Source organism: Oryx dammah, unplaced genomic scaffold (genome assembly GCF_014754425.2).
Source record: "Oryx dammah isolate SB20612 unplaced genomic scaffold, SCBI_Odam_1.1 HiC_scaffold_13, whole genome shotgun sequence".
NCBI classification, from domain to species: Eukaryota; Metazoa; Chordata; class Mammalia; order Artiodactyla; family Bovidae; genus Oryx; species Oryx dammah.
The window spans coordinates 14,126,368-14,151,365 of NW_024070197.1; the positions used below are offsets into that span (position 1 = coordinate 14,126,368).

Below are 24,998 nucleotides of genomic sequence, written 5' to 3' on the forward strand. Positions count from 1 at the left end.
CGAGGCCCAACCTCTTGGGCTGCCCTGGAGAGGTCACCAAGGGCCTGGGGAGCAGAGCCAGGCTCAGGCAGCACCCAGGGACTTGGGGGGTGGGTGGCACTGGGACGGGAAGCTGGCTCAGCCCCACCCTGCCTCTAGCCAAATGCACTCTCTCTAGGAAACCACTTCCTCTCTCTGGGTCTCGGCCTCCTAATCCATAAAACTGGGAGACTGTTCCTTGTTCTAGGCATGCTCCTCAGCTTTCTGTGGTTCTAAGGAGGAAAAGGAGCTGAGAAGAGTTACACGAGCTGCAACCGAGCCCATCTGCTATTTAAAAGACAGGATGGGGACTTCCCTGGCGGTCCAGTGGTTAAGACTCTGCACTCCTAATCAGGGGGCACAGGCTCCATCCCTGGTTGGAGAACTAAGGTCCCACATGCCACGGGGCTAAATGAATCAAAGACAGAGTGGCAGACATGAGCGCTTACGGAAGCGAGGCCAGAAAGGGGCCGGAGGAGGCAGAGGGCCTGGGGCCAACAGAGCGGCGTTGACACCAGGTGGGAGTGCCAGCTGCGCAATACCTGAGCTCCCAAAGCTTGGAGAAAAGTGAGAACTCTGAATGTGGGGAGTTCCCTGGTGGCCTCGTGGTTAGGACAGCGGGCTCTCACTGCCGAGGCCCGGGGTTCAATCCCTGGTTGGGAAACAGATTTCTGCAAGCCGTGTGGCATAGCCAAAACAAAACAGAAAAAGACAGAAGCCTGGCACTCCCCTGGTAGTCCAGTGGTTAAGAATATCCGAGCTCCTAGTGCCGGGGCCATGGCTTCGATCCCTATAGAATCTGGGGAACTAAGCTTCTACATGCCATTAAACTAATTTAATTAAGTATTTTTCTTTTAAGAAGAAATAAATCTGAATTTGTAAGTAAATTTGCCCAATTTTTAAATGCCAACTAATCCAAAAAATGTAAAGCTATGAGCCAGACACCACCGGTTGTCAGTGTCTGCTCTCTGGCATGAAGCTTCTCAGAGCTTGTCTCAGGGTCAAAATAAGCTCTGTTCAAGGTACTGGGTCCCCGTGGGGCTCTGAGGGAGCAGGTCTCTGACTGGGCCTCAGCCCTGGCCTCTGGACAGTGAAGGCTGTCGTGGCTCAAGGATTCTAGTCTCTATGATTGCCTGGGGCAATGTCTCGGACAATGACTACCACACCCATGCTGTCCTGATTATATGAGACGTGGGCATTTTAACTCCCATTTCTCGGATGAGGAGACTGAGGCATGGAGAGGGTTGTACAGCCAGTGAGCTGCAGAGCTGGGGCTCAGCTCACCCTACCCTGTGTCCCATCACATGGCTGGCGTGGGGAATAGGAATGGGCCCAGGTCTCAGGAGGGTCCCCCCAAAAAGTCCCACCCACCCCGATTGGGGCGGGCAGACAGCCTCTCACCAGACTCCGCTGACGCAGCGCGTGGACAGCGCCCGGGGCATGATCTCCGAGCCCTGCTGCATGAAGCCCCCCACGGGGAACCAGAGGCTGTTGCCCAGCGTGTACTGGTTCTCCAGGATGTGGGGGCGCGCCCGCAGGCACGGGTGCGGGTTGTACCACTCGTAGGGGCTCAGCCTGTGGAGAGACACAGCGGGTGGGAAGAAAGAAAACAGGAGAGAGAGAGAGTCACGGTGATCAGAAGGGACGGGGAGACACACATGGAGAGGAAGAGAGACACAGATGAACAGGGAGAGGCACACATACACACACACAGAGACAGTGGAAGAGGAAGGGGACAGAAGAACGAGAAGGGGAGAGGCCTGGAGAGGACCACCGAGCAGAAGCCAGAGACACAGGGAGGAAACACAGAGACAGGGCCAGAAAGGGAGAAGGGAGGGCGGCTGCAGGGAACCCAAGGCTCCGAGCGGAGCCGAGACAGCCAGGACAGACAGCCGTGGAGAGCCCGGCTCCTGCCTCTGCCCTGCCCCCTCCCTCCCAGGCAGCAGGTAGTGGGCTCACCTGGCGGCCAGGAACAGGACGCAACTGACGGCCAGATAGGCAAGAAGCATGAAGAGCCACACGGCCGGAGAGAAAGGGTCCAGGAAGGAAAAGTAGCCGGGCTTGCGGCCCTGGTGGGGGAGGGAGTGAGAGCAGAGTCCCCGCCAGCCCCTCCCAAAGCCCCGGGGCCCACAGGCCCCACCGTGGCAGGCAAGGTCCAGCCCGCAGCCTCCGTCTCCCTCGGGCCTCAGTGCCCCTCCCGCCCCAGCCCCAGCCAGGTCTCCAGGGGAAACGTACCATATGCACCCGGTAGAGGATGCTGATCCCCAGGGTCATGAAGGGCTTGGAGAAGTCGATGACCTTCTCCCGCTCGGCTGTGATGGTGAACGCAGCCACAGCCAGGTCTGCCTTCTGCTGGAGGGGAGGCGGGGCGGGGGCAGAGGGGTGGGCCGGGGAGACAGACGCGCAGTTAGAGAGAGCTGTGCCGAGGGAGCGATTTGGAGTATCAGAAGCCAAGAGAGAGATACACACGGAGCAGGACGGCAGGAGGAGCCAGGGGACTAGACTGGCTCCAGGAGTGTTCCCTGGGCCCCGTATTGGACCCCTGTCATCTCATGTCCTCCTTCCTCCCAGCGGCCCCACCTCATCCAATCTCTCCCGCTCCTCTCCCCCGATGTCAAGCTCATCATTTAAGCTCCTGCTTTATAAAACCTACCACTGACCCCCTGCCACTCCCACCACGCTGGGGTCCTGAGATTGGAGTCAAGATGCCCGGACACTGACCCACTCAGGACCCTCCGGGAGCCTTGGTTTCTCTTTGGTATGAACAGTTAACAACAGGTAACATTTATCAAGCTTACTACGTGCCAGGCTTCGAGCTAGATGCCACTTTATAGGGTTTATCTTGTATAATCTTCTCAACAGCTCCCTGGGGCTACTACTAGCCCCATTATACAGCTGGGGAGACTGAGTCTCAGAGACATCAAGGCACTGGGGAATAAAGGCACAACAGCTGGGGATCATAACACAGATGTGTGACCTCCACTCTCTTGCCCCTGGCAGGTGCTAGGGACCTGGGTGTATGCACCCAGGCATCCCAAGACACAGGACTACGCCCAGCTCCGTTGAGAGAATAACCTTGAGAGGAGCTGCATGTGGTCTTGAGTCAGGGAGGGGTGGATGGCTGGGGTCCAGGTCTGACGGGGTGAAGGGTGGGGAGGGAGAAAAGGGTGTGCTGGGTCTGGCTGGCACACCAGGATGCCTGATCCAAAGAGGCCATCTTGCTCAAGTGGACATCAGTCAGTCATTAGCTGTGGGCAGGACCCAGGCTGGGGAAAAACCTGGCACTTCACACACACATATACACACCCTGGAGACACACACACACACACATACACTGCACATGTGAGCACTATACACAGTTAAGTCTATACCAGCAACATGTGTGTACCACGCCAAATCCACACACAAGTGCCCAGACACAAGCTACCCACGTGGACTCAGGCAGACAGACACGTGCCCAGTACACGAGTGCAGGGCGGAGCGGTGATGCGGTGTTGGGGGGCATCCCCTAGAGGCACAGGGCACACACGTGAACACGTGGCCTCACACGCACACATACATGACAGAGGAGGCAGGGAGCTGGTAAGGGCCGGGTGCGGGAGGAGGGAGCCCTGGCTCTGACCAGCTCGCTGGGTAACTGGGGACAGGGGCTTCCATGTCTCTGAGCCTCAGGCTGCTGCTGCTGCTGCTGCTGCTAAGTCACTTCAGTCATGTCCAACTCTGTGCGACCCCACAGATGGAAGCCCACCAGGCTCTGCTGTGCCTGGGATTCTCCAGGCAGGAACACTGGAGTGGGCTGCCATTTCCTTCTCCAATGCATGAAACTGAAAAGTGAAAGTGAAGTCTCTCAGTCGTGTCTGACTCTGTTTGACCCCATGGACTGCAGCCTACCAGGCTCCTCTGTCCATGGGATTTTCCAGGCAAGAGTACTGGAGTGGGTTGCCATTGCCTTTTTGGGAGCCTCAGTTTGCTCCTCTGTAAAATGGGGGCAATATGTGTGGGCGAGACGTCTCCTGGGTTGGGACCCGGCTCCCAGGGTGCCTCTCCATGAATACCGGCTCCGCCCCAACGGCCTCAACTGGACCCAGCATTGACTCCCAATTCAAGCATAGACCTTCAACCCTGGGGCTGAAACAGAAGAGTCAAGGTCCTAGCTCACTGGCCTGGGAGGAGGGACATGCTCACCTCCCCGGGGCACTGAGACTGACAGCATGGGAAGTAACAGAGGCTGGGGCAGAACTGGGGAAAGGGAGAGAGGGCTCAGGCCTCAAAGGAGAGAGGGGTGGCACAGGCTGAAAACAGAACCAGGGCCGCAGAGAGATCACGTGGGGCCCAAATGAAACCCATGATCGGGGGAGAAGAGACAAATCTGAAAGATAACTCGATGTCAGGGAAAGAGGACAGACCCGAAAGACAAACCAAGAGAAGAGGGAGATGACTCAGGCGAAACGATTCCTGCAAGGTGGGGGACAGATGACATGGCCCCGTGAGACTTGGGAGCAGCGATGGTGAAGCCAGAGGCTTCGACGTGTGGCAAGGGCCCAGAACACACTGGGTTCACAGCCCACCCTCGGGAATTTCTGCATGCTGAGAGTAAGGAGTGGTTCCCTCTGTTTTTTTTTTTTTTTGGCTCACAACTTGCAGATTCTCAGTTCTGTGACCAGGGATGGAACCTGTGCCCCCAGCAGTGAAAGCACCAAGTCTTAACCACTGGACCACCAGGGAATTCTGGTTTTCTCCTTTGTTGTGCACTTGCCCCTCTTATGACTAATATGTGAATTGCCAGGAACAATGCCAGCAAATACAGGAATCTTTATTATATTTTACGCACCCCAGGAGGTCTGTCTTGGCAAAGGTCCTCTGTGATAACCCATCAGCCTCCTCATTGCCACACCCCCCGCCTCCACTAGTAACACCCCCAATCCAAAGTGATAATCATCACCTGTTTAAAACCCAGGGGTGGGTGGCTTCCCCACTGCACCCAAGACAGTGTCCGGGGTGGCTGGAGCAGAAAGGGAGGGGTAGGGGACCTCCCTGGTGGTCCAGTGGCTAAGACTGTGCTCCCAAAGCAGGGATCCAGGTTCGACCCCTGGTCTTGCCACAACTGAGATTGAAGATCCTGTGTGTTCCAACTAAAGCTGGTGCAGCCAAATAAATAAATATTAAAAAAAAAGAAGAAAAAGAAAGCGAGGGGTGGGAAATCCAGTGGAGTGGGGACCAGAGCCCTGCAGGGTCTTGCAGGCCTGGGTGAGGCGGCCAGTTCTGCTCCAAGGACAGTGGAGGACATCACATCAGAGGGTGTGAGCAGGAGGTGACTGATCTGGTTGCCTTGAGAACAGACCACAGGGGCAAGAGTGGAAGCAGGCATAGGGGTGAGATGGGCAGGGAGAAGGCTGACTAAAGGTGTCCATGCAGATGCCGGGGGTGGGCAAAGTGGTGGCGGTCAGATTCAGGTTTCATTCTGAACAGAGGACAGATAGATCCTTAGAGGCTGAAAGTTCCTTCTAGACTCCTCTCAGAGACTTAAAACTCCCCCTCCCTTTCCACCTCCTCCTCCCCACCTCTTCATTTCCCCAAAGAGACACCTATTCCTTCGAGAAGACTTCCCTCCCCAAGGGGACCCTGACAGTTTCATCCCTGGGATGAAATCGAGAAGAAGCCTAATGATAAGCCACCTGTAGAAATGACGGAGGTGGGGGTTGTCTAAATGCCTAAAAACCAACCGTTTGTGACTGTCCTGCTGCCCCCAACCCGCCCTGTGCACCAGCTCTGCGCAAACCACCGGTGCTGTGCCATCGGCTCCCTGGCAGGCTCTGCCAATAGGGGGCGCCAGAGGAAGGCTGCAGGCTGCAGGAATGCAAGTAACCTGCACTTCCCAGTGGGCTCTCAGGTCCCCAGCCTTCTTTCTGCAACAAAGGCAGCCACGGTTCTTCCCAGGACAGCAGACAAATCCAGTCTGCAGCTTCCTAGCACTTGCAGCAGGCTTCCCCGATTCTTCCCCTAAAGAATCCGCCTGCCAATGCAGGAGACAGGGATTCGATCCCTGGGCCGGGACGATCCCCTGGGTACGGAAATGGCAACCCACTCCAGCATTCTTGCCTGGAAAATCCCATGGACAGAGGAGCCTGGCAGGCTAAAATGACTTAGCGACTAAGAACAAAAAGCACTTGCAAAACGAGCCTCACAGAGCCCTTCCTCAAAGTTTCCAATAGGGTCAGCTCCTCTCTGTTCCTTCGGAACTTGAGACAGAGTGGCTTCCTGACTTGCTGCCTCCGTGCCTGAGAGGAAGGGTGTGTGAACCACGGCCAGGTCTAGTGCATCTGCCCAATTTTGTAAATAAAGTTTTATTGGAACCCAGCCAGCCTCATTTGTTTAGCTATCATTTGCAACTGCTTTCCAGACAAAAGAAGAGTTGAGTAGTGACAGGATGACCTGGAAGCCAGGACTATTTACATCCTGCCCCTTGCAGAAAAAGTTGACCTCGGACTTCAACTTTTACCCTCCCAGTTACCTAGTTAGCAACTTCATTCCTAGTGAATACGTCTCTTCATTCAGATATTTGGAGTGACCTGTTTCCTGGTAGGACCCTGAATGGTGCACAAATGACAATACTCAGATCACACGAGTGCTCAGGTCACATGGTCACTACTCATGGGCAGGTGTTCAAACTCTGTGGGGGCCCAGTAATGAGCAGTTTCTCAAACTGAAAAAAATAGTATCTGCCAAAAAGAGCCTGATTTGCTTCAAAACCCTGGCGGTCTGCAGTGAGTGACCTCCTGCTGCCTGCATCCCTATTTGCCGCCAGCACTCTGCACATCCCTGGATCCTCCGGGTCATCAGGTCTGGGTGTCAGTCAGGTCAGATTACATGAAGCCAGCACCTGCTTCAGAGTCCTTGTACTCTGGGCCTCCCTCAAAATGAAAAGTCTTACGAATTGTTTGGTAAAAGCCTAAAGCAGCACACACAGTGAGACTCAGGGACAAGTTGCTGCTCAAATCCAAAAGTCCCACCAAACATCCGCAGTACCAGACCAACAGCATCTCCACCTCAAAGGTCTGAGTCTCAGCTCTATTGGGCCTCTCGAGTTTCTAAGTTTCAGTCTTTCCAACTTCTTCTCCTTTTCCCTTAGCCCTCAGGGTGGTGGGTGCTTCCTGCAGCTGCTACCCTCAGGATCCCTTACTTTCTTTTTTACTCTTTTCATTAGCAGGTTCACAATTTTCATTTTGTTATTTAGTTGTTAAATTGTGCCCCAACTTTTTTGCAGCCCCATGGACTGTAGCCCGCCAGGCTCCTTTGTTTGTGGGGTTCTCCTGGCAGGAATACCGGAGTGGGTTGCCATTCCCTTCTCCAGGGGATCTTCCCGATCCAGGGATAGAATCCTTGTCTCTGCATTGGCAGGTGGTTTCTTTCCCACTGAGACAACAGGGAAGCCCTCTAACAACTTTACATCTAATTAACAATTCTTTTTTTTGGGGGGGGGGTGCTACACCGTGAAGCCTGCAGGATCTGCCCGGACACTGAGTAGAGGAAGCATGGAGTCTCAACGCTGGACTGCCAGGGATTTCCCAAGCTAACAATTATTTTTTAAAGAGATTTGTCTATTTTTGGCTATGCTGGGTCTTTGTTGCTGCACAAGGACTTTCTGTAGTTGTGGTAAGCAGGGACTCCTCTCTAGTTGTGGCTCACAGGCTCCAGAGCAGGGGCTCAGTAGTTGTGGCACAGACTCAGTTGCCTCAAGCACATAGGATCTTCCCAGAACAGGGATCAAATCCATGTCCCCTGCATTGGCAGGTGGATTCTTAACCACTGGACTACCAAGGAAGCGCAACAAATAGCTATATTAAATTATCTCTGTTCCAATAGCTGATAGGAAGAAAAATCCCTGGCGGTCCAGTGGTTAAGACTGATATGGATGGGACTTCCCTGGTGGCCCCAAGGGTTAAGAATCCACCCTGCAATGCAGAGGATGTGGGTTCGATCCCTGGTCAAGGAACTAAGATCCCACATACCTCGGGGCAACTAAGCCCGCGGCTCACAATGAGAAAGTCCAGGCATCACAAGGAAAGATCCCGCAAGATTCAGTGAAGATATCACATGTTCTAACTAAGAACTGATGCGGCCAAATAAATATTTAAAAATAAAATTTAAAAAACTGATAGGGATAAAAATAGATAGTTACACAGATGGCTGTAGAAGTCCCAGTAGGGGATTGTAGATAAGAGGAAAACCTAGGGAACTTCAAGAGACCATTCTAAGATAAAGTGAAGTCGCTTAGTCATGTCCAACTCTTTGTGATCGCGTGGACTGTAGCCTACAAGGCTCCTCTGTCCATGGTGCTTTCCAGGCAAGAACACTGGAGTGGGTTGCCATTTCCTTCTCCAGGTGATCTTCCCATCCCAGGGATCAAACCCAGGTCTCCGGCACTGCAGGCAGCCTCATTACCATCTGAGCCACCAGGGAAGCCCTACTCTAAGGTAAGGGTCACTCAAGAAAGTTATTACAACATCCTGGGATGAAGCAGGTTTGCTTAACTACAAAGCCATGAGTAAAAGCATGAGATATGCCCCAGGTCATTAAGTGAAAGGAAAAAAAAAAAATGCAGCTTGCATTGTGCTGGTCGAGATCAGCAAAATAGTAATCCTTAGGATTAAGGACAGATTTAAGGGAAAGGTTGACATTTCAAAGGAGGAGACTGTCATTACATGGAAACTGAGATGATTCAACATATTTTAGGACATGTTACCACCCTTCTGCTGATTTCAATAAGCTCTGTGACAGTCCTAGTTTGACCTCATAGGGTCAAACACTCTCCTATCCAAAAGAAAAGAGAAACTAGAGATGTAAGCCTGACATCAACTGGAAGAAAAAGGAAGAAGGCCGTCCTTTCCCCCCTCCTCCACTTTCCTTTGATTATAAGCGTTAGTGTTCAGTCAACTGATAAGGGTATAAGTTGCTCGGTCGTGTCCTCTTTGTAACCCCATAGACTGTAGCCCACCAGGCTCCTCTGTCCATGGGATTTCCCAGCCAAAAATACTGGAGCAGGTAGCCATTTCCCCTTCCAGGGAATCTTCCCAACCCAGGGATCGAACCTAGGTCTCCTGCATTGCAGGCAGATTCTTTCCCTTCTGAGATACCAGTTAAGCCCAAAATGTAGTTTTGGGACACAGCCCCCTCACCTGCCCACTTGCATCCCACACAAGCAAGTAGAATATTAGTAATTCTACTTCTTGCCTATCACTTTGCCTCTCCCTGAATTCCTTCTGTGCTGAGACTCAAAGAACCCAAGTTCAGACACCAGGTGAGTGATTCTAATTAAGAGACAGTCGATTCAGAACTTTCCTGGTGGTCCAGTGGTTATGAATCCACCTTGCAGTGCAGAGAACTCGGGTTCGATCCCTGGTGGGGGAACTGAGATCCTACAAGCTGCAGAGCAACGATGCCCATGTGCTGCAGCCACGGAGCCTGCCTGCGAGCTCTGGAGCCGGTACACTGCAACTAGAGAGTCCGTATGCTACAACAAAAGATCCCCTATGATGCAATGAAGATGCTTCAAGCCACAGCTAAGATCCGACGCAGCCGAAGAAATAAATATTAACAAATAAAATAAAAAGGACCGTGGGTTCAAGTCCCAATCTGAGTTTTGGTTGGCTTTGAATCCTCACACATGGGTTCATCAGAGGTGCACAGTTTTAGCACTCAGAGCTTCCAATGCAGTGGGCACAGGTCCAACCCTGGTCAGGGAACTAAGATCCTGCATGCACACTGCAACCAAAAATAAAATAAAAACAAACATACAAAAATAGCTGATATGATTCTGCAAGGAGATCAAACCAGTCAATCCTAAAGGAAACCAACCCTGAGTATTTATTGGAAGGACTGAAGCTGAAGCTGAAGCGCCAATACTTTGGCCACCTGATGCGAACAGACAACTCATTAGAGAAGACCCTGATGCTGGGAAAGACTGAAGGTAAAAGAAGAGGGCGGGAGAGGATGAGATGGTTAGATAGCATCACCGACTCAACGAACGTGACTTTGAATAAACTGCGGGAGATAGTGGAGGACAGAGGAGCCTGGCATGCTGCAGTCCGTAGGGTTGCAAAGAGTCAGACACAACTGAGTGACATAATTCTGTTTAAGTAACTGGCGTTGTTTTGTCTCCAGATTGGACCATAACTGACTGATACCAGCAGTAGGTTTACTGCCAACCTCCTTACTAAATCCTATTTCCTCCTCTTAAGATCGGATCAGCAGAATGTTGCCAATGTGACGGACGAGTGCAACACTGTCTCAGTGGCCTGCTGCTGCTGCTGCTAAGTCACTTGAGGCGTGTCCGACTCTGTGCGACCCCATAGATGGCAGCCCACCAGGCTCCCCCTTCCCTGGGATTCTCCAGGCAAGAATACTTGAGTGGGTTGCCATTTCCTTCTCCAATGCATGAAAGTGAAAAGTGAAGTCGCTCAGTCATGTCCGACTCTTAGCGACCCCATGGACTGCAGCCCACCAGGCTCCTCCATCTATGGGATTTTCCAGGCAAGAGTGCTGGAGTGGGGTGCCACTGCCTTCTCAGTGGTCTAGATGATGGCAAAACGCAACAGAGTTGATGTCAGCCTTCAGCAAGACTGAAGGTTTGTACTCCTGGCTTCTGGTGCTCCTTGGAAAGTGGTATGGAGACAAAAGCATTTGCCAGGTCAGTCAGTAGCTCACAACAGCTGCCAAGGGCTGTGCTGACGTGCTCCAGTAAAGACACTTCATTTGGGCCAGCAACTGCAACTGCAATCACCACCTGACTGCATTTACAGTAATCCACAGTCATTCTCCGAGATCCATCTGCCTTCCACACAAGCCAAACAGGTCAGTCATTTTTTATCCATTTGTTTTGTGGCTGTGCCTCGTGGCATGCAGGATCTTAGTTCCCTGACCAGGGATCAAACTCATGTCCCCTGCACTGGAAGCACAGTCTTAGCCACTGGACTGCTAGGGAAGTCCCCAAACAGATCAGTGGAACAAAGATGAGATCACCACCCCAGCTTCTTTTGAGCCATTAGTGGCGGCACTAATCTGCAGTTCCTCCAAAGGCAGTAGAATTGCTTTTGGATTTCCATCCTGGGAAATGTGGGGCATTCTGGGGGCTTCCACTGGCTCTTGCTACAACAATGATCCTGACTCTATGGGTCAAAACACCAGTGTGGGATTCTGCCAGCTGCCACATACATCTGTCCCAATTATACAACCCAGACCTGGGGAAACACAGAGGGAGTCCACAGATCCATCGGGCCCTCCTGAGTGGAACTTGGGCTCAGACTGCATCGATCACATGGCCACAGAACCCTTATGGTGGTCCACCAGTAAAAGCAGGAAAACCCAAAATGCCTTGCCATCTATGAAAATGATAGGAGGTTGTCTGAAAATCTAAAAACCCATCAAATCCTCACTGCTGAACAAAGCTGGTGTTAAAAGAAACTGGGCTTAAAAAAAGAGAAAAGAAGGGATTTCGTTAGTGGTCCAGTGTTTCAGACTTCGAGCTTGTACCGCAAGAGTCATGGGTTTGATCCCTGGTCAGGGTATTAAGGGGCTTTCCAAGTGGCTCAGTGGTAAAGAACCTGCCTGCCAATGCAGGAGATTCGGGTTCCATCCCTGGTCCACTGGAGAAGGAAATGGCAACCCACTCCAGTATTCTTGGCAGGGAAATCCTAGGGACAGAGGAGCCTGGTGGGCTACAGTCCACCGAGTCGCAAAGAGTCAGACACAATTTAGTGACTGACCAAGCGTGCACACAGGGAACTAAGATATTTTATGCCATGTGGCACAGCCAAAAAAAAAAAAAAGAAAAGAAAGAAGAACCTGGTACAGTCTTTCCAGAAAGCAGTTCCACAATATATAACAAAAGCCATACAAAGGGTTTTCCTCTTTCAGCTGGTAATTCTATTGAGAGTCAATTCTAAGCAGCTACAATGCAGGCTAAGCTTTGTGCATGAAGATGTTTGCTTATGGTTGTTTATAACAGCACAAACAAATGGATAAAAATACCTGGAAACAACTAAAAAACGCTTCAGTAAAGTACAGTACATCCACATGGGGGTTAATGTGCAGCTGTGTGACATTGTGTTTAGGTTAAAACGCTAAGATTATTTTTAGCCTTTCGGGTTGGCAAAGATTTTTTAAAAAGATTGATAATACCCATTGTTGGCAAGAGTGTGGGAAATTTGACATTCTCGTGCACTTTGGGTGGGAATATAAATTGGTGGAACCTTTTTGAAGGGCCATTTGGCAGTATGTACTTAAAAAATATTCATACCCTTTGACCCAATGCTTCCACTGCTTGGAATTTATCCCTCAGGAACACCCCCACCAGTCCACAGGCCCAGTTGATGGTAGCATTGTCTATGCCTGCAAAAACTGGAAACCATCCAAATATCCATCAATAGGGGATGAGTTAAATAATTCATGCTCAGTCGCACAAGGAAATCCTTTTGTCTCCACTTGAATTTCAAGTAGGCATCTCCAATGATCCACGCCCAGAGATAACTCTCATCCTCCCCACTCAGAGACTGCCCCTCCTATATCCTCCCCACCATGGAAACTGGCTTTACCAGTTTTGCCCAGCTGTTTAGCCAAACCCTGCAATTACTTGACTCCTCTTGGCCTCTGGCACACACCCTACCTGGCGGTACAGCTGACATAGCTACCACCCCAGCACAAGGCGGCATCTTCTCTCTTCCACACCTTCCAACGACCTCTGAAGTGGACCGGCCTGCCTCTACTCTTGGACCATTACAGTTACTTCTCAGCCACCAATGCACGCATGCTCAGTCATTCAGTCACGTCCGACTCTTTGCCACCCTGTGGACTGTAGCCCGCCAGGCTCCTCTGTCCAGGGGATTCTCCGGGCAGGAATAACTGAAGTCGGTTGCCATTCCCTTCAGCAGGTGGGTTCTTTACCACTAGCGACACCAGAGAAGCCCTGCCCAGAGTAATCATTTTCAAATGTTTTTGAAATTAAATCAAGGCCCTATATCCATGTAATGGAATATTATTCAGCCGAAAAAAGGAAGGGAGGGGACTTCCCTGGTGGTGCAGCAGTTAAGACTCCACACTTGCAATGCAGGGGGTGCAGGTTGCATCCCTGGTCAGGGAACTAAGATCCCGCATGCTGCACGGGGTAGCCTAATAATAATAATAATAGTAATAACGTGTATGTGTGTGTGTGTGTGCACGCTCAGTAGCTCAGTGGTGTCAGACTCTTTGTGACCCCATGGACTGTAGCCGGCCAGGCGCCTCCGTCCATGGGATTTTCCAGGCAAGAATATTGGAGTGGGTTGCCATCCCCTCCTCCAGAATAATAATAATACTTTTTTAAAAAGGAAGGCAGTACTCATCACGCTATAATGTGGATGAACCTCAAGCACACTGTGCTGTGTGAAAGAAGCCAGGCTCAAAAGGCCACATATTGGCTGGTTCCATTTACACAAAATGTCTAGAATAAGTAAATCACGGAGACAGAGAGCAGAGTGGTAACTGCCAGATGCTGGGGAAAGGGGCAGATGGCAGTGACTGCTGTTGGGTTTGGGTTTTCTTTGGGGGTCATGAAAATGTCTTGAAACCAGAGAGAGGCAATGGTTATACAATATTGTGAATATACTAAATGCCACTGAATTGTATACTTTAAAATGGTTAATTTTATATGAACTTCACCTCAATAAAAAAAGAATAAAGAAATTAGATCATGCCACCTTCCCTGCTTGAAACCTTCCAGTGGCTCCACAACACAGTAAAAATAAAATCCAAAAAGAGAGAGAGAGGAAAAAAAAAAGGAATTCCCTGGTGGTCCAGTGGTTGGGAATCAAGTGCTTTCACTCACGGGGCCCGGGTTCCATCCCTGTTTGGGGAACTAGGATCCTCAAGCCATGTATTGAGGTCAAAAAGAATAACAAAAAACAAACAAAAACACACCCAAATTTCATACCTGCAAGATCCCAGTGACCCAGGCTCTGTCCTGGGACCTTGAATCCCCCCTTGCCCACTCCCCCAAATCTGTGACAGAGGGAACATCATTCCCATTTCAAGAGGGGAAACTGAGATCAGAGGGATGAAGTGGCTTGTCAGAGATCACGTGGGAACACTTCCAATCTGAGGCCGGCTCCATCTGGGGTCTGACCAGCTCACAGCTGTGGACACAGTGGTGGCCGCCTGGACCCTTCTTCAGGATGGGATACTCATGGCCCTAGGTGTTGGTGGCTGTTTGCTCTGTAGGTGGAAGAAGCCCCTTGACGTCCCCTGAGGACAGCCCCTCTCCAGTGATTTGTCCGTGGGGGGCATAAAAGCCTGGCCCCTTCCTTCAGGGGGACATCTTTAATGGCCACCCCAGCTCCAGAGCTGCCCGCAGGATGGTCATGACTGCCTCACAGCTCAACTCCTCTCTGCCCAAGCCTGCTCCTCCCCTCCCTCGTGCCAAGTCACTTCAGTCATGTCTGACTCTTTGCGACCCCATGGACTGTAGCCAACCAGGCTCCTCTGTCCATGCAGCTCTCCAGGCAAGAATCCTGGAGTGGGTTGCCATGCCCTCCTCCAGGGGACCTTCCCCACCCGGGGATGGCACCTGGGCCTCCTGTGTCTCCTGCACTGGCAGATGGGTTCTTTCCCACACGCCACCTCACAAGGCAGGTTTCTAAGGGCGCCCCCACACACCTCCTGCCTGCTAATTTCCACCTGGAAATTCGCTTCCTGATCTCTTAAGTGCCAGACCAAAGTGCACAGAGTTTACCCTGCAGGCCTGGGGAGGTGACAACTAAAGTGTGTTACTCGCTCGGTTGTGTCTGACTCTGCCACCCCATGGACTGTAGCCTGCCAAGCTCCTCTGTCCATGGGATTCTCCAGGCAAGAATACTGGAGTGGGTTGCCATTTCCTCCTCCAGGGGATCTTCCCAACCCAGGGATTAAACCCAGGTCTCCGGCACTGCAGGCAGCCTCATTACCATCTGAGCCACCAGGGAAGCCCCTAGAAAGATCCTGCTGCTGCTGCTAAGTTGCTTCAGTAGTGTCTGACTCTAGAGGACAAACTGGAATGGAGAGAGATGGGAAGCCCAGAGGAGGCGGGTGAGGGGCGGGGCTGAGTTCACAGCGTGGCAGTGACAGCAGGGATAAACCCAATTCCAGCAGTGGCCACTGGGTGGAATAAATGGACCATAACTGGAGCCTGGTGTCTGAGCCCTGCACCTGGCCCAGGGGTGGTTGGGGGGCTGCTGGTGCCCCGGGCTGTTTTCCCTCTGGAAGTCAGTCGTCAGCTCTGGGCCAGCCTGCCAGCGTGCCAGCCCTGGCTCTGCCTGTCACCAGCCATGTGCCCTGGGCATGGTATCTGAGTGCCTCACTCTGTCCATTATAGAAATCTGAGCTAACACCAGTCCTTCCTCAAAGGGGTGGCTGGCCGTGAGGAGTCAAGGAGTTGTGTTAAGTTCATAAAGTTCAGACAAGGGCCTGGCATGGCGTGAGCTTCACCCTGACCACTCCAGGCTTCCCAAGGACCTGCCAGGTGTCTGGAAAGGCCTCGGGTCAGACATACCCATCTGCAGCCTTGCGTGTTGGGGGCCAGTCCCTTCACTGTTGAGCCCCTGATCTCGCATCAGCAGGAGGGCAGTGATCATCTGGGCCAGGAAGGATTGTCAGAAGTAAGTGACACTTGCAAGGTTCCTGACACGTGGTGTGAAGTTCACTAACATCAGCTGCCACCGCCAGGAAGACAGTGGGAAGTGTCTGTGTGAGGCTTGGTGTGCTTGGCCTCCCACAGCAGGCAGATGAGCCTTGGCGAGGCCAAATCCTGCCCATCCTTTGCACAGTCTGCTGCTCCAGTGTTCTTCCCCTAAATGTCGTCGCTGGTGCCCAGTTGCCCAAATCAGAAACAGGAGGAGTGCTCATGTCCTCTCTCCTCCGTCTCTCACCCCAGGCAGTCACAAAGTCCAGGCCCTGTCCAGCCTCCCCTTCCATCCCTACACACCCTCTGGCAGCCCCTGCCACTCCCCACCCCACGACCGTCTCCTCATTTAAGCCAGCTCAACCCTTTGTGTGCAGGGGGTGCATCCCATGGGCCGCCAGCTGAGGACCAAAGTCTTTAACCCTAAGAGCAAAGCCAGGCCACTGAATCCCCAGGGTGTACCACAGGACCTGGTATACAGTTGCTGTTGTTGTTCAGTTGCTAAGTCATGTCTGACTCTTTGCAACCCCGTGGACTGGAGCCCACCAGGCTTCCCTGTCCCCCACTATCTCCCACTCAAGTTCACGTCCATAGAGTCAATGAGGCTATCTAACCATCTCATCCTCTGCCGCCCTCTTTTCCTTTTGCCTTCAATCTTTGCCAGCATCAGGGGATTTTTCCTACTGGTATACAGCAGGCACTCAATAAATGCTAGCTGGTTGGAGGGCAGATGAATGCATGAATGGATGTCCATGCTGGCAGGAATGACACTAACAACGATAGAAAGAGCGCTCAGCACACAGCACCCACTACTTGCAGGGCCCTGTTCCAAGCCCCTACACGGATTAACTCATTTTACACTCACAACGACCCTAATGTGCCAGCAGCTGTTATTTCTTCAGTTTTACAGGGAGATTAAATAACTCACCCAATGTCACACAACAAATACTCTGCAGAGATTCAAACAAGACCCAGGACCCAGGAGCATAAACTTTTCTGATTAGCAGCCACCAATCAGCAAAGTTTCCAGTCCTGCTCCGCTCACTCCAGGCACCTTCACACCAAGTCCTAAGGCACAGGGAGTTAAACTCTTGCCCAAGGTCATACAGTTATAAATAGGACTTCTTCCTTGATGAATGGACAGGCGTCCAGTTGACGGTGACTTTGGTTCGGGGGTGGAGGGTGGGGGGCGGTTGTTACTCTCCTGGAATCTTATTTCTGGGGGCCCTGATGAACAGAAAGTTCTGAGTTTACATGACTGGGGACCAGGCTATGGCAATGAGGTCACAGGTAAGGCTGCCAGTGAGGTGAGCATTAAGGCACCAGCTTCTGCCTCTGGGCTCCTCAGGTCCTGGCTTCAGACTTTCAACCAGCTGGTGCCTGCAGAACAGTGCCTCGGGCCTGCCAGTTGGAATTGGTGGGAGTTGGTGGGGGAGACTGAGTCACCAGGACCCCGAGGGACACCCCCACCTCCTTCTCCACCAGAGCAGCTGTTTTGTCCAGGGTTCTGAGGGCCCTTTCAATTGGAAAAAAGGTTCTGCAGTCAAAACAACTTTTGAAAATCAGTGCCCTAAGGGATCAACGTCCTTGTCAAGCAAAGTGGCCTTTTTGAGTTTACCCTGGTGACTTTCAGGGGCTTGCATGCAATGAATTCTGGATGAGAGAGACATGAAAATGACAGTCTCCAATGCCCTCCGGCAAGCCCAATGTCAAGGCCACCCTGACTGTTTATGGCCAAAGGTCCCTGCTCCACACACCTGCCCTGGGCATGCCCTAAGCCAGGGGCCTGTTTGTCTTTTCTGGGCATTTGCCCATGCAGCTTCTAGTGTCTGGGAGAAAAAGGAACTACAGGGTAGTCCCAGTAGTTCCCTGGTGTTCCAGTGATTAGGACTCCACACCTTCACTGCTGGGGCCCTGGGTTCAATCCCTGATTGAGGAACCCGGATCGTTCAAGCCTCACAGGGCAACCAGAAACAAAGAGGAACTCAGGAATCACACATGACCAGCAACATGCGTGGTGTGTCTGTAACCCCCATTACAGACCTGTCAGCTATCATTAGCCCCCCTCCTAGGAAGGGGAAACTGAGGTGCGGAGGACAGAAATGACTCACCACAGCACTCACAACCAGGGTTGGCCTGACTCCAAAATAGTCTTTCCACTGCACCCTCGCCTACCACCTCCCACCTGCCCTTCCTCTCCCCTCCTCACCTACCCTCACATCCTGCCCACACTCAGGTCCCAGCTGCTCTTCTGATAACATCCCTCTCTCTTACACACACCCCACCCAGCTGTTTGTAAATGCCATTTCTTCTCCTTCGAATAAGTTCTCCTCCTCACAAATCCCACTTCACCCAGCTGACTATTTCACACTCTTTGGGAATCTGCTAGGGTGTCACCTCTTCCAGGAAGCCCTCCCTGGATCCTCAGCTGGGTCAGGAGCCTCTAGATCCCTCCTCTGAGTTTTTCCCCTCGAAGTATGGAAGGTTCTGTCTTGTGGTCATTTGTTTTTCTACATCTCAATGGGGCCCTGAGCTCTCGGAAGCAGGGTCCAGGTCCCCTAGGCTCCTCACTATACCCTAGGCCTAGCAAGGTGCAAGGCACACACTAGATGTTCAATAAACATCTACTGGAAGAGTGGACTTGTGAGAGCAACGGGCAGCCTCGAAGCCCACCTCCCGGCAAGTGCTGGGGCACAGTGCACCTGAGGTGCAGTCCCCGGCTGCCCCTCCGAGCTCCGCCTCCCACAGGAAGCCTTCTCCACCTCCTCCAGTTGTCCAGTCCCTCCGGTTCCGATTCCTTGTCTCCTTCATTCACTCAAGTCTTTGTTAGTCGCTCAATCCTGTCCGACTCTTCGAAACCCCATGGACTGTAGCCTCTGTCCATGGGGTTTTCCAGGCAAGAATATTGGAGTGGATAGCCATTCCCTTCTCCAGGGGATCTCCCATATCGCGGGTAGATTCTTTCCCGTCTGAGCTTTGAGCAAAGACAAAGCCGAGGCGGCATGAGGGAAGCATCTGGAAGCCGGACACAGGAAGTGATGTGCATGGCCTTTGACACCGGAAATGATGCACTGTCCCCTTCCCGTCTGGGCTGGCCCCGTGGTGCTCACCAGCCACAAAGGCACAGCACACCATGGGCTGGCGCCTAGTGTACATGCCACGCTGGTCCTGAGGCCCCATTGGCTGCCCTCCCTCCCTCCTCACCCGGTCCACGCCCCTTACACAGCCCCAGCCCCACCGTACCCGGTTGATGAGCTCGCCCACCATGCCCGTCCAGGAGCCGTTGGGCTCGGGCGCCCCGTACAGCCCGTCCTCCACCAACCGCAGGCGGTACCGGAAGCGCAGCAGCTCGGCCAGCTCCCGCAGCATGTCCACGCAGAAGCCCTCGAAGCGCTCGTTCCCGGACAGAGCCTGGAAGTTGGGCCGGCGCATGACGTACGGGTTCTCCTGGGGAAGCAGGAGAGAAGAGGGGGTGGGGTCAGAGACTGGGCATCGAGAGGACGTCTGGGTCCCGGAGTCCACGCCAGGCAGCTAGCTCCAGAACCTGCTCGCACAGCAGGGATGACGGAGTCCTGGCCTACCTACATCCCCTGTTTACTAATGCTCAGAGCTGGGGCAGGGCTGGGGAGGGGTGGGATAAATTAGGAGGTTGGGATTAACATGTTGTTGTTTAGTCACTAAGTGGTGTCCAACTCTTTGCCACCCCATGGACTGCAGTACTCCAGGCTCCTATGTCCTTCACCGTCTCCTGGAGTTTGCTCAAACTCAATGTTACTGAGTCCATAATGCCATCCAACCATCTCATCCTCTGTCGCCCCCTTCTCCTTTGGCCTTCAGTCTTTCCCAGCATCAGGGCAGGGTCTTTTCCAGTGAGTCAGCTCTTCCCATCAGGTGACCAAAGTATTGGAGTTTCAGCTTCAGCATCAGTCTGCTCAATAAATATTCAGGGTTGATTTCCTTTAGGATTGACTAATTTGATTTCCTTGCAGTCCAAGGGACTCTGAAGAGTCTTCTCCAGCACCACAAATGGATAATCAACAAGGACCTACTGTGCAGCCCAGGGAACTATACTCATATTTTGTAATAACCTATAAGGGAGAAGAAGCTGAAAAAAAGAATATATATGTGTGTGTGTGTGTGTGTAAAACGTGATCACCGAATTATAGACCTGAAACTTAACAACACTGTAGATCAACTATACCTCAAAAAAATATAAATAACTACTAAAAAACATAAATACTCAGAGCCAAGGAAAAAACACAGGGAACCTGCCAGCCCCTAGCAGATCCCAGGGAGCTGGTTTGATCTCCAACAGCCAAGTTAACATTCACTCATCTCAAGTTCAAATGGGAACTTCCCTGGCAGTCTGGTGGTTAGGACTCAGCACCTTCACTGCTATAGCCCTGGGTTCAATCCCTGGTCAAGGAAATAAGATTCCACAAGCCAAGGAATAAAAGGAATAAAAGGAGTTATGACTTAGGAACCAGCCAGAAGCTCAAATGGCTATGAGGAAGGCAGGTAACCCGAGTGAATCAGTCTGCATGGCGTGCACGCATGCTCAGTTGTTGCGACCTCATGGATTGTAGCCCACCAGGCTCCTCTGTTCATGGGATTCTCCAGGCAAGAATACTGGAGTGGGTTGCCATGCCCTCCTCCAGGGATCTTCCTGACCCAGGGATGGAACCCACATTTCTTGTGTCCCCTAGGTTCTTTACCACTAGTGCCACGTGGGATGCCCCTTGAGATATATTACTTGTAATCCAAGTCATACACATATACGCCTGTGTGACTGCAGCTGCATGTGGGTCACTACACTTAGTTCCACAAAGCAGTCCTTCTTACAACTATGGCAAAATATCCTGATATTTTCTGTCCTGCTCTGTTTCATTTGTCTACACAATTGGTAGCGACCCACTAAACTGACTTCACGAGCCACCAAGGGATCCAAGAGGATCTGCCCCACCGGGATTTAGCTCCAGCCCAATGCTGTCATGAGAGTAGCAGGCCTGAGATGCCAGATGGTCCAATGTTAAGAGAATTTGGAAACCCAGGTTGTTTTGTAAAATCTCCTGATTATAAAGGTTAGCAACAATTCAAATGCTAATACCATCTTTTTTTTATGCTTTGCAAGCTAAACAAACACCTAACAGTTTGCAATCTTTGGCCTACAGCCCATTTGCTATGCTGATGCTTATTTCTGAGGGGTTTGAGCAGACTTTACTGACTCTTATTGTGCCAAATGAGACAAAAGCAGAGAGAATATTCCAAGTGTTACTAAGATGAGGTATAGGAAGATGATGGTAACAAAAGGGAAATTTATCTGTGCAGTTATTGTCTAAATGGTTGTACAGTGTCACCTTGGACTTAGGAATAAAAGGAGTTATGACTTAGGAACCAGCCAGAAGAACCTTGGCCAATAATATCCACAATGGTTACCATATGGACTGAACACCTGCTGAGTACCAGCTCCTGCACTGAGTGTGTTCTCTGGATTTTATCACTTTATTTCCTCACAGCGACCTGACATGGGTGGTATTCTTAGACTCACTCTACATATGTGGAAACTAGGGCTTGGACTTCCCTGGTGGTCTAATGGTCAGGAATCCACCTGCCAATGCAGTGGACTAGGGTTCGATCCCTGGTCCAGGAAGATCCCACATGCCCTGGGGCAACGAAGCCTGTGCTCTGCAACTACTGACCCGTACTCTAGAGCCCGTGCTCTGTAACAAGAAAAGTCGCCACAATGAGAAGCCTGTGCACTGCAACTAGAGAGTAGCCCTGGCTCGCTGCAGCTAGAGAAAGCCCACATATGTGCAGCAGTGAAGACCCAGCACAGCCAAAAAGTAATGAATGAATGAATTTTTTTAAAAAAGAAAGAAACTGAGGTTCACAGAGGTCATCCTGCTGCCTCTCATCCAACACAGAATTCCTGAGCTCTGGGGTAGACGCATAGTATTCTGCAGCTCCTCCCGTCAAGAGGTAGAGTGGATTTCCTCACTTCTTGGGTCTGAGCTGGCCTCAAGACTTGCTTTGACCAACAGAGTGTGGTGGAAGTAGTGCTGTGTGACTTTCAGCGCCTGGGTCCTCAGACAGACCTCTTGGGACCTCAGTGTGAGGAAGCCTGGGCCAGCCTGCTGAAGGATGAGTAGGGATGAATGGACCGAGGTATGCTGGCCAACAGCCCAGCCTAGACACCAGTTGCACGCAACCGCAGTGAGCGCAGCGGAACTGCTCAGGGAATTCCCTGGTGGTCCAGTGGTTAGGGCTCTGCACTCTCCCTGCCAAGGGTCTGGGTTCGATCCCTGGTTGGGGAACAAAGATGCCACAAGCGTTGAGATGCAGTCAAAAATAATTAAGTAAATCAATACATCACTTTTAGGGACTCCACTGGGGGTCAAGTGCTTAGGATTCTGTGTTTTCACCACCGAGGGTGCTGGCTCAATTCCTGGTCGGAAAACTAATATCCCACAAGCTGCATGCTGTGGCCACATTAGAAAAACAAAACTGTTCAGTTGACCCATAGCATTGTGAGAAATAATAATCATTATTGTTGGAAGCCTCCAGGTTTGGGGGCAGTTTGTTATACAGTAGTAGATACTATAGTGTTAGTCACTCAGTCACGCCTGACTCTTCTTGACCCAAAGGACTGTAGCCCACCAGGCTCCTCTGTCTATGGGATTCTCCAGGCAAGAATACTGGAGTGTGTAGCCATTTCCTTCTCCAGGGGATCTTCCCTACCCAGAGATCGAACCTGCGTCTTCTGCATCGCAGGCGGACTCTTTACCATCTGAACCACCGGGGAAGCCCGACAGGTACTAGAAGGTACCTATAAGATACTACAGACTGGATTCCTGGACCCCAGCAAAGCCCCTGAGCTGAGGGGAGATGGGGTGGAGGGAAGTCAGTACTTTTCTCTCTCCAAAGCCACATTTCTAAATCCAAACTTGTGGAACTGAGAGTAGGGATAAGATAATGCTAATAATAGCAGCGGCAGCTAGCATTTCTTGTGGGCTTGCTGTATGACAGCTATTCTGTCAGCGTAGGAGGTCGGTATTATTACCTCTATTTGAGAGATGAGGACACAGGTCCCTAGAAGTGAAGTAGTAAGTGGTTGAGATGGACAAGTCAGGCTGAGTCCACAGCTCTGCTCTTAAGCTCTGTGCCAGACTAAACTCAAGTGGACAGAATCAGAGAGGAGACCTGTGAGTAGCCAGATACAGAGACGGGGGTGAGGGAAGGGAAGGCCAGGTATCGAAGCCAGAGAATCAGAAATTAGGAATTCTCTAGACAAGCAAGTGTTAGAGCTGGAAGGCTCTGGTACAGACCTCTTGACATACAGAGGAGAAAACTGAAGTTCAGAGAAGTCAAGTGCCTTGCCCAAGGTCACATAGCTGAAGCAGGGCAGTGGCAAGGGGAGATGGGGCAGAGGCTGGATTTGAAACCCACTGCTGTACTAGCCAAAGCCCTCATTCCTTCCATCAGGCCACTCTCCCAATTCAAGACTGGGGCATCTGGGCTGTAGATCTGGGTTCAAAGCCTCAGGATCAGGGTGGGAACTGACAGAGCCAAAAATAAGGGCTGAGGCCTGGGAACAGAACTCAGGGTCAGAAAACAGTGATCCAGCATTCAAGCTGCAGTCCCAGACCATCAGAGCTAGGGGCCTGAAGGAGCCTCTAATCCAAGGCTTTCAGACTCCTTCAAAAAAGAACCTGCAGAAAACCCAGCATTGCAGACAGTGGGATGTTGCTAAGTCCGATTCTAAGAATTCATCCGAGTGGCTATGCACGTGCACACAAAAATGCAGGTCCAGGGGAGTCATGGCAGCGTTTCTTGTAGCGGGAACAAAGACTGAGACAGCCTAATTTGGAACAGGTTAAAAAGATTATTGATGTCATCAAAGAATCCCAGGCAACTACTGAAATAACAAGTTCTATAAGATATATTAAGAGGAAAAAAACAAGCTACAGAACAACGTGTACAATATGCTATTCTCTGTGAAGGCAAAGTGGGGATGTGCTTGTATATGCTCAGATATTTCTGGGAGGATGGGGGGAAAATGGGGACTGGAGAGGGAAAGAGACAGATTTTTTTCACTCTTTACCCACCCTGCAAGCCTTGAATTCAATTTAATGGAGAATTAAATTGAATGCTATTTAATTCTATTTAATTAACTTCTGTCCCGCCCCCAGTTTAACATTTTTAATTTTAAAATATTTAAAACATCTTAAAGATGATATGTAAATGTATATGGAAATGCAAAAGATCAAAAGAACCAAAGCAATCCTAAAGTAGAATATGAGGACTGAAGGATTTACCACAGCTTTAACACAACTTAAAGCTGTGGTGTTTTAAGGCAATGTGGTAGTAGAGCAAAGACAAACAGACAGTAGAATGAAGAATTTGTACATCCACAGGTAAATGTATACTTGATTTAGGTGGCGCTAGTGGTAACGTGCCTGCCAGTGCAGGAGACCTAAGAGTCGTGGGTTCAATCCCCAGGTCTGGAAGATGCCCTGGAGGAAGGCATGGCAACCCACTCCCCTATTCTTGCCTGGAGAATCTCATGGACAGAGGAGCCTGGCGGGTTACAGTCCATAGGGTCACACAGAGTCAGACGCAACTGAAGCAACTTAGCATGCAAGCATGCATGATTTATGACAAGGGTAAGACTGTAGCAAAAAGAGAAAGAATGAACATTTTGATAAATGATGCCTTTGAATAAAACATCCATATGGAAAAAAAGTATTCTGATCACTCCTCCTCACTTGATACATAAAAATCAATTCTAGGTGGACTGTAGATCTAAATGTAAAAGACAAAATTATTACAAAGAAACATGCAGGAAAATAGCTTTATGATCTTGGGGTAGGCAGAGAATTCTTTTTTTTTTTTGCCCATGCCTTACCACATGTTGGCTCTTAGTTCCCCAGGGATCAAACCCACACCCTCTACAGTGGAAATGCAGGGTCTTAATCACTGGACCACCAGGGAAGTCCCAAGAATTCTTAAACTCTAAAAGCATTAAGCAGAAAAGGGGAAAAAATGGATAAAATGGACTTTAGGAAAATTAAAAATCTTTTCCTCAAAAGATACCATTGAGGAGAATTTCCTGGTGGTTGAGTGGTTAGGACTCCACGCTTTCACTGCCAAGGGCCCAGGTTTGATCTCTGGTCAGGGAACTAAGATTCCAAAAGCCACACAAGTGCGGCTGAAAAAAAGAAAAAACAAACCTCTGAGAGTGAAAAGGAAAGTCACAAAGTGGGAGAAGGTCTCTGCAATGCATCTTCCGACAAAG

At 50.9% G+C, this 24,998-nt stretch overlaps 1 protein-coding gene across 2 annotated transcripts in view; it reads right to left on the bottom strand.

The window, feature by feature from the left end:
- Window positions 1-24,998, bottom strand: part of GRIK5 (glutamate ionotropic receptor kainate type subunit 5) — a 62,898-nt gene that overhangs the window by 18,506 nt on the left and 19,394 nt on the right. For both annotated transcript variants that reach the window (XM_040252662.1, XM_040252663.1), the window contains 4 exons: window positions 18,947-19,150; window positions 2,254-2,367; window positions 1,978-2,087; window positions 1,420-1,593 (listed from right to left, as the gene is read on the bottom strand). In XM_040252662.1, coding sequence (XP_040108596.1) covers window positions 1,420-1,593; window positions 1,978-2,087; window positions 2,254-2,367; window positions 18,947-19,150 — 602 coding nt within the window. The remainder of the gene's footprint in view (window positions 1-1,419; window positions 1,594-1,977; window positions 2,088-2,253; window positions 2,368-18,946; window positions 19,151-24,998) is intronic.